Source organism: Pituophis catenifer, unplaced genomic scaffold (assembly GCF_029215685.1).
Source record: "Pituophis catenifer annectens isolate HBS135680 unplaced genomic scaffold, rPitCat1.0.hap2 SCAF_3, whole genome shotgun sequence".
NCBI classification, from domain to species: Eukaryota; Metazoa; Chordata; class Lepidosauria; order Squamata; family Colubridae; genus Pituophis; species Pituophis catenifer.
The window spans coordinates 1,348,150-1,360,858 of NW_027256883.1; the positions used below are offsets into that span (position 1 = coordinate 1,348,150).

Consider the following 12,709-nt stretch of genomic DNA (forward strand, 5'->3'; position numbering starts at 1 on the left):
ATGATGAACTATATTGAAGATTTATTAAAATGGATAAGTAAACGTGATTATCATTAATGTTATGTTATCATTAATGTTTATCATACTTATAAATATTATTGTTATTAATACTGTTTCTCAAAAACAACTGTACTCAGACAGTACACTATTCATAGAGATATTGAATTTTTATGTTTAATATTAAAAAAAAATTATAACCAAAAAAAAAAAAAAAAGACTTGTGGACTTCAACTCCCAGAATTCCCCAGCCAGCGAATGCCACCAGGCTTGAGGGAATTCTGGGAGTTGAAGTCCACAAGTCTTAAAGAGGCCACGTTTGGAGAATGCCGCTCTATACTTTGTTCTTCACTTGACTTGGCTCAAGATTGACAGCTGTCTTTCAAAACAATCACGCCGATTGCTCTTTGCCAGCTTCAGATCTTGCGGCATCTCCAAGCCTCCCAGCAGAGATGCGGCTGCCCGCCGACGGCCACAGCGGAGACGTCAGCCCGTCTGCAGGCACTCTGCGCCTCCCACGACCGTCACTCGGACGGGGAGAGCAGCGAGGAAGAGGAGCTGCACAACAGCCAGGCCTTGGAGGCCAGCGACTTGGAGCTCTCTGACAGTGGTGAGCCTCATGGGTGGCGTAGGAGGAGACTGGTTCTTTTGGCCCTGGACAAGCAGCTAAGTCCTCTATTTATGGCCACAATTGAGCCCAACGTTTCTGCTGCTGAGCGAGACATTTCTTAAGGGAGTTTTGCCTCGTTTTACAACTTTTCTTGCCACGGTTGTTAAGTGAACCACTGCAGCTGTTAAGTGAGTAGCACGGTTGTTAAATGAATCTGGCTTCCCTCTTGACTTGGCTTGTCAGAAGGTTGCAAAAGGGGATCTTGTGACTCCGGGACACTGCAACCGTCATAAATACGAGTCAGTTGCCAAAGTCTGAGCTTTGATCTCATGGATGCTGCAAATGTCATAAGTGTGAAAAACAGGCATTCTTTTCCAGTGCCCTTCTAACTTTGAATGGTCACTAAATGAACTGTTGTAAGGAGTCCGGTTTTTATGTCTCGCCATTCCTGCTGGGAGTTGCTCAAAGGGCAGGGCGCAATTTTCCTGGCTTATCAAATGGTCACTGAACGTTTGTGAGTTCCAGCAGAAGAAGGAAGGCAGGAATGAGGATGCCACCTTAATCCAGGTTAGCCCAGGCTCTGCCTGGTCGGTCCAAAAGCAGCCGGGCACCAGCCCCTGCCAGGGAAGAGCTCCTCCCTCCCAAAAGTGGCAGCCTTGTAGTCCTGGCTGTGTTCCTGGAGTTGGACCTGGACTGAGGAAGCCAGGAAGACGATTCCACACAACAGCGCTGGGCCGACCAGGCTAGGGAGCCACCAAACAAACCTTATTTTCATCCCTGTGGCATTCCCTGCATCCACCCTCTCTTGGTGTCTAGGGAGATTCTCCATCATTCAGGCCAGGGTTGTCCCAAAGGTGCTTTTTCCAAGAGGCAACTGGACTTTCTGGTTTTTCTTTGAAGACGTTTCGCTTCTCCTCCAAGAAGCTTCTTCAGCTCTGACCGAATAATGGGGGACGGAAGGACCGATACGCCTTGCAGACAGCTGGTCGTTTGCATCCTTTTAGAAAGTCCTTGAGGCCACCTGGAGGTTTACCTGCGTCCTGCGGGTCACCTAAGTGGTGAAAATAAGTGTGGAGTCTTTTTGGAACTGCTGAAAGGACTGTGTTGTAGACAGGAGATAGGTGATGTCTACAGAGGAGGAGGGATACGACATCATCTATCTCCAATCTACAACACAGTCCTTTCAACACTTCCAAGAAGGCGCTAGACCCATTTTCACCACTTAGGTGACCCTCAGGATGCAGGTAAACCTCCAGGTGGCCTCAAGGACTCTCTAAAACGGGTGTCAAACTCGGTTTCTTTGAGGGCCGCATCAGAGTTGTGTTTGACCTCTGGTGGCCGGGGATGGGTGTGGCCCGCCCCACATCACTTGTGTTGGGGGCACCTTTGGTGGCCAAGTGCTAAGGTGGGACTTCCCTGAGACCCTCCACTCATTATAATCCTTCCTTCCTTCCTTCCTTCCTTCCTTCCTTCCTTCCTTCCTTCCTTCCCTCCTTCCTTCCTTCCTATATTTTCTTTTTCCTTCCCTCTTCATTCTCCTTTCTTCTTCCTTCCCCACTTTCCTTTTTCCTTCCTTGCCCTCTTCCCATCTTTCCTTCTTTTTCTTTCCTCTTTCCCTTTCTCCTCTCCTGTCCCTTCTTGCATGCTCATTTCCAGGGTGGCCTTGAGTTTGATACCCCTGTTCTAAAAGGATGCAAATGACCAGCTGCCTGCAAGGAGTATCAATCCTTCCATCCCCCACCATCCAGTCAGAGCTGAAGAAGCTTCTTGGAGGAGAAGTGAAACGTCTTCAAAGAAAAAAGAGAAAGTCCAGTTGCCTCTTGGAAAAAAAAACCACACCTTTGGGGCAACCCTCTCTTGGGTTGGTCTGGAAAGCAGCCTCAAAACGCAGCTACTAACGGGGAGCAGGATGACAGTAGAAGGGAGATGTCGTATATGAGAGAGAGACAGACATTGTGTGGAGCGGAATTTGCAGGGGTTAGAGAGGGTCTCTCCCTTGGAGCCCTCGGGGGGGGGGTCCACCAGCAGGACTTTGGAGCCCCTGATCCTTCCTCTGACCCCCTGCTTCTCTTCCAGGTGAAGAGGAGGATATGGAAGGCTACGGCAAAACTGTCCCAGGACGGCGCAGAATCAGCAAGGTCAGCCCACAAGCTTTGACTAGGCGGGGTGGGCGTCAGGTGCAAAAGATATCCCCCCCCCATGAAGGTCTAATTAAGCTGTCTTATCACTCGACAGCCTATGCGCAGGAGTTTTAGCAGCACCTGCTCAGAGATAGATAAGAGTCAAGGGAATTCAAGGGAAGTTGTGACCATGTAAGGATTCTAGGCTGATATCTCCTTTGACTCCGCCCCAAGTTCTGCCTTCCCTTCTCCTACAGTGGGGCGCTTCTTTGACGCCAGGGCTTTGGGCTGGCATGGCGGGTGGGTGCTTGTTTTTCCCACGGAAAGGACACACGTGGTATTGGGGGCTCTTCCTTTCCTCAGTGGAACCAGCGCAACGACAAAGGCGAGACTCTCCTGCACCGGGCCTGCATCGAAGGGAACCTGCGCCAAGTCCAGTATTTCCTGGAGAAGGTCAGTCTGGGGCAATTCATTTTCCCAAGGGGTCACACGAGAAACTGGGACCGCCGTGCAGGACTGAACCAAAGGGCTGGACTTAATTCTGCTGCCAGGTTATGTATGCGAGTTATGTATGCGCAGACTTAGGAGAGCAGGCGACAATTTCATTTTTAATGTGTGCCAGTGTGCCCACACTAAAAAATGACAAGGTTATGTATGTAAGTATGTATGTATGTATGTATGTATGTATGTATGTATGTGTCTGACTGTCTCTCTCTCTCTCTCTCTCTCTCGCTATCTATATCTATCTAACCATCTATCTAACCATCTATTGTCTGTCATCTATCTATCTATCTATCTATCTATCTATCTATCTATCTATCCATCTATTGTCTGTCATCTATCTATCTATCTATCTATCTATCTATCTATCTATCTATCCATCTATTGTCTGTCATCTATCTATCTATCTATCTATCTATCTATCTATCTATCTATCTATCTATCCATCTATTGTCTGTCATCTATCTATCTATCTATCTATCCATCCATCCATCTATCTATCTATCTATCTATCTATCTATCTATCTATCTATCTACCTATCTATCCATCTACCCATCTATCTACCCATCTTTTGTCACAGTCTGTCTCTCTCTCTTTACCTACCTACCTATCTATCTACCTACCTACCTACATTACCTACTTACCTATCCATCTACCCATTTATCTATCCATCTTGTCTATCTGTCTGTCTCTCTCTCTCTCTATCACCTACCTACCTATCATCTATCTTATTTTCTAAGTTCCAGTTGACCTCAGGAGGGCTGGACTGGGACAGCCAAAGAACCAGATGTATCCCGGGGGCCATAAAATGCCCAGATCTGATCTTGGGCTTGCAGGAAAGATGGCCGAGGGAGGGGAGAGGGGAGCCCTGTGCTTGAAGTCAGGTGGGAGGGGGCTGTTTCCGTCTGGCTCAGCCCAGCTTCGGGTCCCGTTCAAGCCCACGTCTTTTGTCTCTACCTAGAGAATCGCGAGTGGTGGTGGGAGATACATGCCTGAAGGAGCACCCCGTCCTTCCCCTAAGCTCACACTTCATAGTTGACCAAAGTAATTATTCAAAGGGCAAAAACTGTAGAGCAGGTTTTAAGCCACTTTTACGACATGTGGACTTCAACTCCCAGAATTCCCCAGCCAGCCAGCATTCTAACAAAGCAAGTCTTTGGAGTGCTGCCGATTAGGGCAGGGGTGTGCAACCTTGCAACTTTTAAGATGTGGTCTTCCAATTCTCAGAATTCCCCAGCTAAGCTGGCTGGGGAATTCTGGGAGTTGAAGTCCACAGGTCTTTAAGTTCCCAAACTTGGACAGCCCTGATTTAGAATTAATATTCAGAAGGGAGGCTGTGAAATTCCTGCAGAGGTTACTTTTTCCTTTCCTGCTTACCAGTTAGTCAGAACTGGGGGTCCACCCTAGGAGGAGATTTTTTTTTTTTTTTTAAATTTGATTTATATGCCGCCCTTCTCTGGAGACTCAGGGCGGCTTACAATGCGTTAAGCAATAACCTTCATCCTTTTGTATATTTATACAAAGTCAGCTTATTGCCCCCACAAACTGGGTCCTCATTTCACCTACCTTAGAAAGGATGGAAGGCTGAGTCAACCTTGAGCCTGGTGAGATTCGAACCAGCAGTAAATTGCAGGCAGCTGTTCTTAATCACAAGGCTTTTAGAAATTTCATTTAGAAATGAAATTAAATGACGAATGTATCTTTTGCTTTATGTACTCCAAGAGCATATGCAGCACGACAAATTCCTTGTGTGTCCAATCACACTTGGCCAATAAAAAAATTCTATTTCTATTCTAATTCTAATTCTAACTATTCTATTCTATTCTATTCTATTCTATTCTATTCTATTCTATTCTATTCTATTCTATTCTATTCTATTCTATTAATTCTAATTCTAATTATTCTATTCTATTCTATTCTAATTCTAATTATTCTATTCTATTCTATTCTATTCTATTAATTCTAATTCTAATTATTCTATTCTATTCTATTCTAATTCTAATTATTCTATTCTATTCTATTCTATTCTATTCTATTCTATTAATTCTAATTCTAATTATTCTATTCTATTCTATTCTATTCTATTCTATTCTATTCTATTCTATTCTATTCTATTCTATTCTATTCTATTCTAAATCCTATGAGAAGAGTTTCCAACAGAGGGGAGCGATAGTGCAAACACGGATTGAATTAAAAAATGTTCCTTTTATAGCCCAAATCTCCAGCCTTACTTTCCTCTTTCTGTGCCAGGAGCATCCTGTAAACCCCCGGGACTATTGCGGATGGACCCCTCTTCACGAGGCCTGCAACCACGGGCACCTGGGTAAGTGGGGACTGAAAGCTGGGGTGTGAGTCCTGCCCATAAGCAAAGAAGAGGGGGCTCCACCTGTTCTCCAAAGCACCTGAGGGCAGGAGAAGCAGCAACGGATGGAAACTCATCAAGGAGGGAAGCAACCGAGAACTAAGGAGAAACTTCCAGACAGCGAGGACAATTAACCAGTGGAACTGCTTGCCACCAGAAGTCATGGGTGCTCCATCACTGGAGGTTTTTAAGAAGAGACTGGAACAGCCACTTGTCTGAATTGGTCTATAGCAGTGTTTCTCAACCTTGGAAGCTTGAAGATGGGTGGACTTCAACTCCCAGAATCCCCCAGCCAGCAGCGCTGGCTGGGGGATTCTGGGAGTTGAAGTCCACCCATCTTCAAGCTTCCAAGGTTGAGAAACACTGCTATAGAGTTTCCTGCTTGAGCAGAGGGGTGGACTAGAAGATCTCCAAGGTCCCTTCCAACTCTGTTGTCCCGTATGGAGGACGACGTTGGACGTGACTTCCTTGCATCCTCCAGAGACCGTCCGCTTGCTGTTGGACCACGGCGCCACCATCGATGACCCCGGGGGGCCGGGCTGTGAGGGCATCACCCCGCTGCACGATGCCCTCAACTGCGGCCACTTTGAGGTGGCTGAGCTCCTGGTCCAGAGAGGGGCGTCAGTGCTGCTGCGCAATGCCAAGGTGAGGAGACCCCCCGGGGGGAGGGAGGGGGGCCAGCCTGAGTGTGTCAGGAGTGGGGTGGCTTTATTTGAGAGGTTGGTGACCCTTCTCCACCATTAGGGCCTGGAGATTTTTCTTCTGCATATGGCCAGCTTGTCCTCTGCCTGGCTAATCTCTCTCTGCCCCTTTGCTGTATTACGTATTTTATTCATTTTTATCTTGTGTTGATTATTTGTATAAACAACTCCTCCTCCTCCCTATTTTCTCCATAACCCTGTGAGGTAGGTTGGGCTGAGAAAGTGTAATTGCCCCAAAGTCACCTAGCCGGCTTCCATGGCTGAGGCCAAACTAGAACTCACTGTCTCCCAGTGATTGGCCCAAAGCCACCCAAATGGCTTTCATACCTAAGACAGTACTAGAATTCCCAGTCTCCTAGTGATTGGCCCAAAGCCATCCAAATGGCTTTCATACCTAAGACAGTACTAGAACTCACAGCCTCCCGGTGATCGGCCCAAAGCCACCCAAATGGCTTTCATACCTAAGACAGTACTAGAATTCCCAGTCTCCCGGTGATCGGCCCAAAGTCACCTAGCCAGCTTTCATGCCTAAGGCAAAGCTAGAACTCACAGCCTCCCGGTGATCGGCCCAAAGCCATCCAAATGGCTTTCATACCTAAGACAGTACTAGAATTCCCAGTCTCCCGGTGATTGGCCCAAAGCCATCCAAATGGCTTTCATGCCTAAGACAGTACTAGAATTCCCAGCCTCCCGGTGATCGGCCCAAAGCCATCCAAATGGCTTTCATACCTAAGACAGTACTAGAATTCCCAGTCTCCCGGTGATTGGCCCAAAGTCATCCAGCCAGCTTTCCTGCCTAAGGCAAAACTAGGACTCACAGCCTCTTGGTGATTGACCCAAAGTCACCCCGCTATCTTCCGTGCCTAAGGGGCGGGACTAGAACTCACAGCCTCCTGGCGATCGGCCCAAAGTCACCCCGCTATCTTCCGTGCCTAAGGGGCGGGACTAGAACTCACCATCTCCTGCTTTCAAGCCTGGCGCCTCCACCACTAGACCAAACGGGCTCTCTCTGCTGTTCCTTGAAGCCTCCCCCACCCTAAAGCCCCTTGCAAAGTGAGGAGTGGGGACCCCTTCCTTCCCCCCCCCCCCCAGCTGATGGATGCAGAGCCTGCCCTGTTCTATCGGCAGCCAGGTGGAGAAGGAAGGACCCTGCGGGATGCAGGGGAGAAGTAATTTCCTGGGCTGAGGCCCCCGGGTGTTTTCTCCTCCCTCAGGGCCTGAACCCCCTGGGGACCCTCCAAGCTTGGGTGCAGCTCTACGGGAAGGATCTGGATCCGGAGACCCGCCACCGCTGCAGGGCCATGGAGAGCTTGCTTCGGAAAACCATGGCAGAGCCAGGTGAGGCTGCGCCCAGGAGGACGGTGGGACGGGCAGGGGGTTGCTCCAGGCCAGGAGCCAGCTGTACTTGGGGGTCTACCATCCTTGCTGTGAGAACTTCTGGAGAACTGTCTTGGCTCTCTACAACAGCGGCCTTGGCCACTTGAAGATCTGTGGACTTCAACTCCCAGAATTCCCTCAAGCCAGCCAGCAAGACTTGTGGACTTCAACTCCCAGAATTCCCCAGCCAGCATATGCTGGCTGGGGAATTCTGGGAGTTGAAGTCCACAAGTCTTGCTGGCTGTCTTGAGGGAATTCTGGGAGTTGAAGTCCACAAGTCTTCAAGTTGCCCAAGTTTAGAGACTCCTCCGCAAGTCAGAGGAGGACGGCAGGATCACCAAGAGAGCCTGGCTGCTATCGTTAGGACCTCGCTGTCCCCCTAAATGATAGGCAGCCCCCCCAAAAGAACAGCAGCAGTGGAAAGAGGCAGGTGACCCCCTGTCCTGGAGCTTCCTGGGACCCTCGGACTGCGTGGGTGTCAGCATTCTGATGCTGCCATAAAAAGGAGGAGACGAGGCTTGACTTTTCACCTACTTATTTTCTCTGTAGATAATATCCCCTAGGAGATGGGATGGGAGGGGGACATTCCTGTGGGATGAGGTCAGAAGCTGGGGAGACTGACTTGGAAGATGGCCAATGAGAAGAGGAGAATTGGGGAATGGAAAGGGAAGGGTTTGGGGGTCAGAGGGTTAGTATCGGCTACGACGAAGTCGGGGCCAGATCTGTCGTACTCAATAAATGGAATATTTCAGCAAAGATTAATTGTTTGGGAGTGCAATTTATTTGAGATGACATCGAGACCTGACAGTGGGCTTGACCCAACTCCCTTACAGGTTCCCGGCCCCCACCTCCCCGAGGAGAGACCCCCAGCCAGCTCTTCGATGCAGAGCTTTCCGAGTCCCAAGCGACCTGCTCTCTGAGCCCCCCTCCGAAGCCTACGGGCGCCCAGCAGCGCCATCAAGAGGCGGAAGAGGACTACATGGCCCCTCTGCGGCCGGTGAAGAAGAAGCAGCGGCTGCTGGAGCAGACCCCGGTGGGGGAGGCAGGGCTGGCCCCCCCTGCAGACTATCAGGCTGCCATGCTTGGGCTGGGCAGCGCCCCTCTCCGCCTCCCTCTGAGCCCCGAGCGCCACAAGGGACCCCCCAGGCCGGCCCTGATCCCAGAGGAGGAGTACGTGGGGGACGATTGGCTGGAGGACGATTTGGCGCCCAGCACGGGGTCTCGCAAAAGGACCCGCCGAAGCCCAGCCGGAGCTTGGGGTTCTGGGTCGGAGGACAGCGAAGGGGGGGCTCCTTGCCAGCCCCCTGACAACACCAGGAGGAGGAGGAGACCCGCCCGCCAGAGTCGCCTCACCCTAGACCGGACGCTGCTGGGGAGGAGCCGAGGGGCCGGCCCCCCACCAAGAGCAGACCCTCCCGCTGAGCCGAGCGGCCTTCTGGAAGGAGCTGGCAGCAGCCCCACTCGGCGGGGAGGCAGCCCACCCTCGGGTGCCCTGCAGGTGAGATTTGGGGCTGAGCCCCTTCCCCCCGTCCTGAGCCGGGCAGGAGCCCAAGCAGCTTCCTCAGCCTCTGCTCTCCCCTCCCTCTACAGCTGCCGTCGCCTCCTGTCCGGGTGCGAGTTCGAGTTCAGGACAGCATCTTCCTGATTCCAGTGCCACAAAAGTAAGGGCAGGGGGCAGGGGAAATCTGGCTGACCTCTTGGCACGCGGCTTCCTCCAGGATGGGCCGATCGGAGGTCCAGCCAGTCCCAGCCTGCTTTCTCACTGGCCTCCTGCCAGCCGCAATGGGCAAACTCGCTGTGGGACAATTCAATTTAATTACTTAAAATAAGAATAGAATAGAAGGGAAGGGAATGGGAATCGGAATTATTAGAATTATTAGAAATAGAATCAGAAGGAATAGGAATAGAGCTGGAAGGGACCTTGGAGGTCTTCTAGTCCAGCCCCCTGATCAAGCAGGAGACCCCCGACCATTTCAGACAAGGGGCTGTCCAGTCTCTAGTCTCTTCTTAAAAATAATTTAAAAGATTATTTTCATTTTGGTCGTTCACGTTTCACTTCGTCCTTCCTTTTCGCATCCATTTTTCAAATGATTTTATTCCACTATTTGTTCGATATTAGCTTGACTCTTGTCCTGTGGCGAGTTCACCGTTGGCTGTAGGGTGATGGCTGTGGGTGGGTTGTTAGAGACCCCCCCCCGCCAGCGCCTCAAATCTGTAAAGCTTGTTGCTTCCTTCTGTTTTTCCTCCAGGTTCAGGGGTAGGGGGTGGAGGGGTGGAGTCCCAAGAACCAACGCACAACACCAGTGGTAAAATTCAAACTTTCTTACTACCGGTTCTGTGGGCGTGGCTTGGTGGGCGTGGCAGGGGAAGGATTTTGCAAAATCCCCATTCCCTCCCCACTCCTGGGGCCAGCCAGAGGTGGTATTTGCTGGTTCTCCAAACTACTCAAAATTTCCACTACCTGTTCTACAGAACCTGCTGGATTTCATCCCTGCACGACACCCATGAAAAGCAGTTGCAACCACTGCCTTTATTTTTGGGACCATCCCTTGTAGACTGTCCTGTGCTGCCTCCAAGGAAAAGAGGTGTCTTCATTAGAGGTGGACCTTTTGCCCCGCTGGCAAATGCAACTGAGTTTGACTTTTGTAGCTGGTCTTCATTTAGCGACTGCCTCATATTTTTTTTTAAAAAAAATTGATTTATATGCCGCCCTTCTCCGGAGACTCAGGGCGGCTTACAATGCGTTAAGCAATAGCCTTCATCCTTTTGTATATTTTATACAAAGTCAGCTTATTGCCCCCACAAACTGGGTCCTCAATTTACCTACCTTAGAAAGGATGGAAGGCTGAGTCAACCTTGAGCCTGACGAGATTTGAACTTGCAGTAATTGCAGACAGCTGGTGTTAATCACAATGCTTTTAGTCTGCTGAGCCACCAGGCCCCATTTAACCCTTTTGAGCTTATGACGGTGATGGGGGGGAAAAATAACTTTACGGCCAGTTCTTGCTGTGAAGTTTCCGAAAGATGCCCTAATTAATTCATGAGCCATGAGCCAAACTTCAAAAGAAAAGAAATCCAGTCATTTATTAGGAGCACCATTTCGACAATATTCGGATGCAGTTAGAACTAATCCCACGTAGATTTACGTTCCCCTATGACCCTGTCTCTCCCCTCCTCCCTGGCCATGTTATAAATCACATTCTCCAATTAACCACTTTGGCTGGCTGTGAAATCCAACACCCTCCTTCTGATTGCGGAAAGAAAGCATCTACGGAATGCAGCTTCAGTTAGGGAAATCAATCAGCTCTCCCTCCCTCCTGCTTATGGCAACTTGAAAGCTTTGCAAGTTGACACTTACATTGATGACTTTGCCCACTCTATAAAACAAAGGAAAGCAACGTCTTAAGCCCGGGGGCAGTTTCCCTAGGCTACACTTTGCTTAACAACCAAGATGGCGGTTTTCCATTGTGGCCACTAAACGAGGACTTGCATTTTGCATTGATAAGAGCCTCAGTGGCGCAGTGGTTAGAGTGCAGTACTGCAGGCTACTTCTGCTGATCACCGGCTGCCAGCTGTTTGGCAGTTTGAATCTCACCAGGCTCCAGGTTATTTATTTTTATTTATAATATTTATAATTAAATTTATATACCGCCCTACTCCCGAAGGACTCAGGGCGGTGAACAGCCAGAAAGTAAAATATACATAATACAAATGTTAAAAACCCTTTAAAATATATTAAATACCTTGGCCAGATTTAAAACACCCCAATTATAAAACCAATTTAAAAACAATTAAAAAGGGAGGTTAGGCCAGACCAGCCTCCTGGAATAAGAATGTTTTGAGGGCGCGGCGGAAAGTGCGCAGATCCGGGATCCTCCGTATCCCGGATCTGAGGTTGACTCAGCCTTCCGTCCTTCCGAGGAGGGTCAAATGAGGACCCAGATTGTTGGGGGACAATAGGCTGACTCTGTAAACCGCTTAGAGAGGGCTATAAAAGCAGTGTGAACTGGGATATCAGTCTAAGGGCTATGGCAAAGGGCTATAAGTTATAGTTATAGTTAGCTAGTTTATAGTTTATTTGATTTGTATACCGCCCTACTCCCGAAGGACTCAGGGCGGTGAACAGCCACAAGATAAAAACACATAAATACAAATTTTAAAAGCAGAATAAAACCGAATTAAACAATTTGGCCGAAGATGAATTTAAAACAAAAAAATAAATTAAAAACGAATTAAAATTTGTGTTTTAAAAAGGGAAAAATTAGGCCAGGCCAGCCTGATGGAATAAAAAGGTTTTAAGAGCGTGGAGGAAGGTGTGCAGATCCGGGATCCTACGTATCTCCGGGGGGAGCTCGTTCCAGACAGTAGGTGCCCCCACAGAGAAGGCTCTCCCCCTGCGGGCCGCCAGCCGACATTGTTTGGCCGACGGCACCCGGAGGAGCCCCTCTCTATGAGAGCGTACCGGCCGGTGGGAGGCTACTGGTGGCAGCAGGCGGTCCCGTAGATCCCGTAGAAGTCTTGAATGAAGGGCTCTATCTCGGATTCCCCAGGGTGGGAGAGTCTCAGGGTTTACAGACAGACACACATACACACTTTGTCTTGGCATAGCTGGATATTATGTGGGGCAGGGGCCGGGAAGCCATGATGCTGACTGACCCCACGTAAGAAGTGTGTCCGTGTGTGCGTGCCTTCCTCTGAGAGCCTCTGCTCAGCGGTGTCCTTCCTCTTCCTCGCAGTGAGGGCGAGAGCCGCCCGGTCTCGTGGCTGGCCGAGCAGGCCTCCCAGCGCTACTACCAGACCTGCGGGCTCTTGCCCCGCCTGACCCTCAAGAAGGAGGGGGCGCTGCTGGCTCCTCAGGACAGCGTCCTGGACGTCCTGCAAAGCAACGAGGAGGTGAGCAAGCAGCTCTTAGGGGAGGCCTTTCTCCCACTCTTTTGGGGGACGTAGCAGGGGGCTGGGGCCAAGGGCCAGGAAACGGAACAAACTACAAAGGTAGGGTTCCTACAAAGGGTAGGAAGACTGAACGTGGCTTTGGGGTGC

The 12,709-nt window shown here is 49.8% G+C and overlaps 1 protein-coding gene across 1 annotated transcript in view; it reads left to right on the top strand.

Annotated features, from left to right (window-relative positions):
- TONSL (tonsoku like, DNA repair protein) overlaps positions 1-12,709 on the top strand; it is a 33,101-nt gene that overhangs the window by 12,919 nt on the left and 7,473 nt on the right. The window contains exons 11-19 of the mRNA XM_070940176.1: positions 412-607; positions 2,684-2,745; positions 3,091-3,180; positions 5,480-5,552; positions 6,073-6,236; positions 7,507-7,630; positions 8,503-9,167; positions 9,260-9,330; positions 12,406-12,562. Coding sequence (XP_070796277.1) covers positions 412-607; positions 2,684-2,745; positions 3,091-3,180; positions 5,480-5,552; positions 6,073-6,236; positions 7,507-7,630; positions 8,503-9,167; positions 9,260-9,330; positions 12,406-12,562 — 1,602 coding nt within the window. The remainder of the gene's footprint in view (positions 1-411; positions 608-2,683; positions 2,746-3,090; positions 3,181-5,479; positions 5,553-6,072; positions 6,237-7,506; positions 7,631-8,502; positions 9,168-9,259; positions 9,331-12,405; positions 12,563-12,709) is intronic.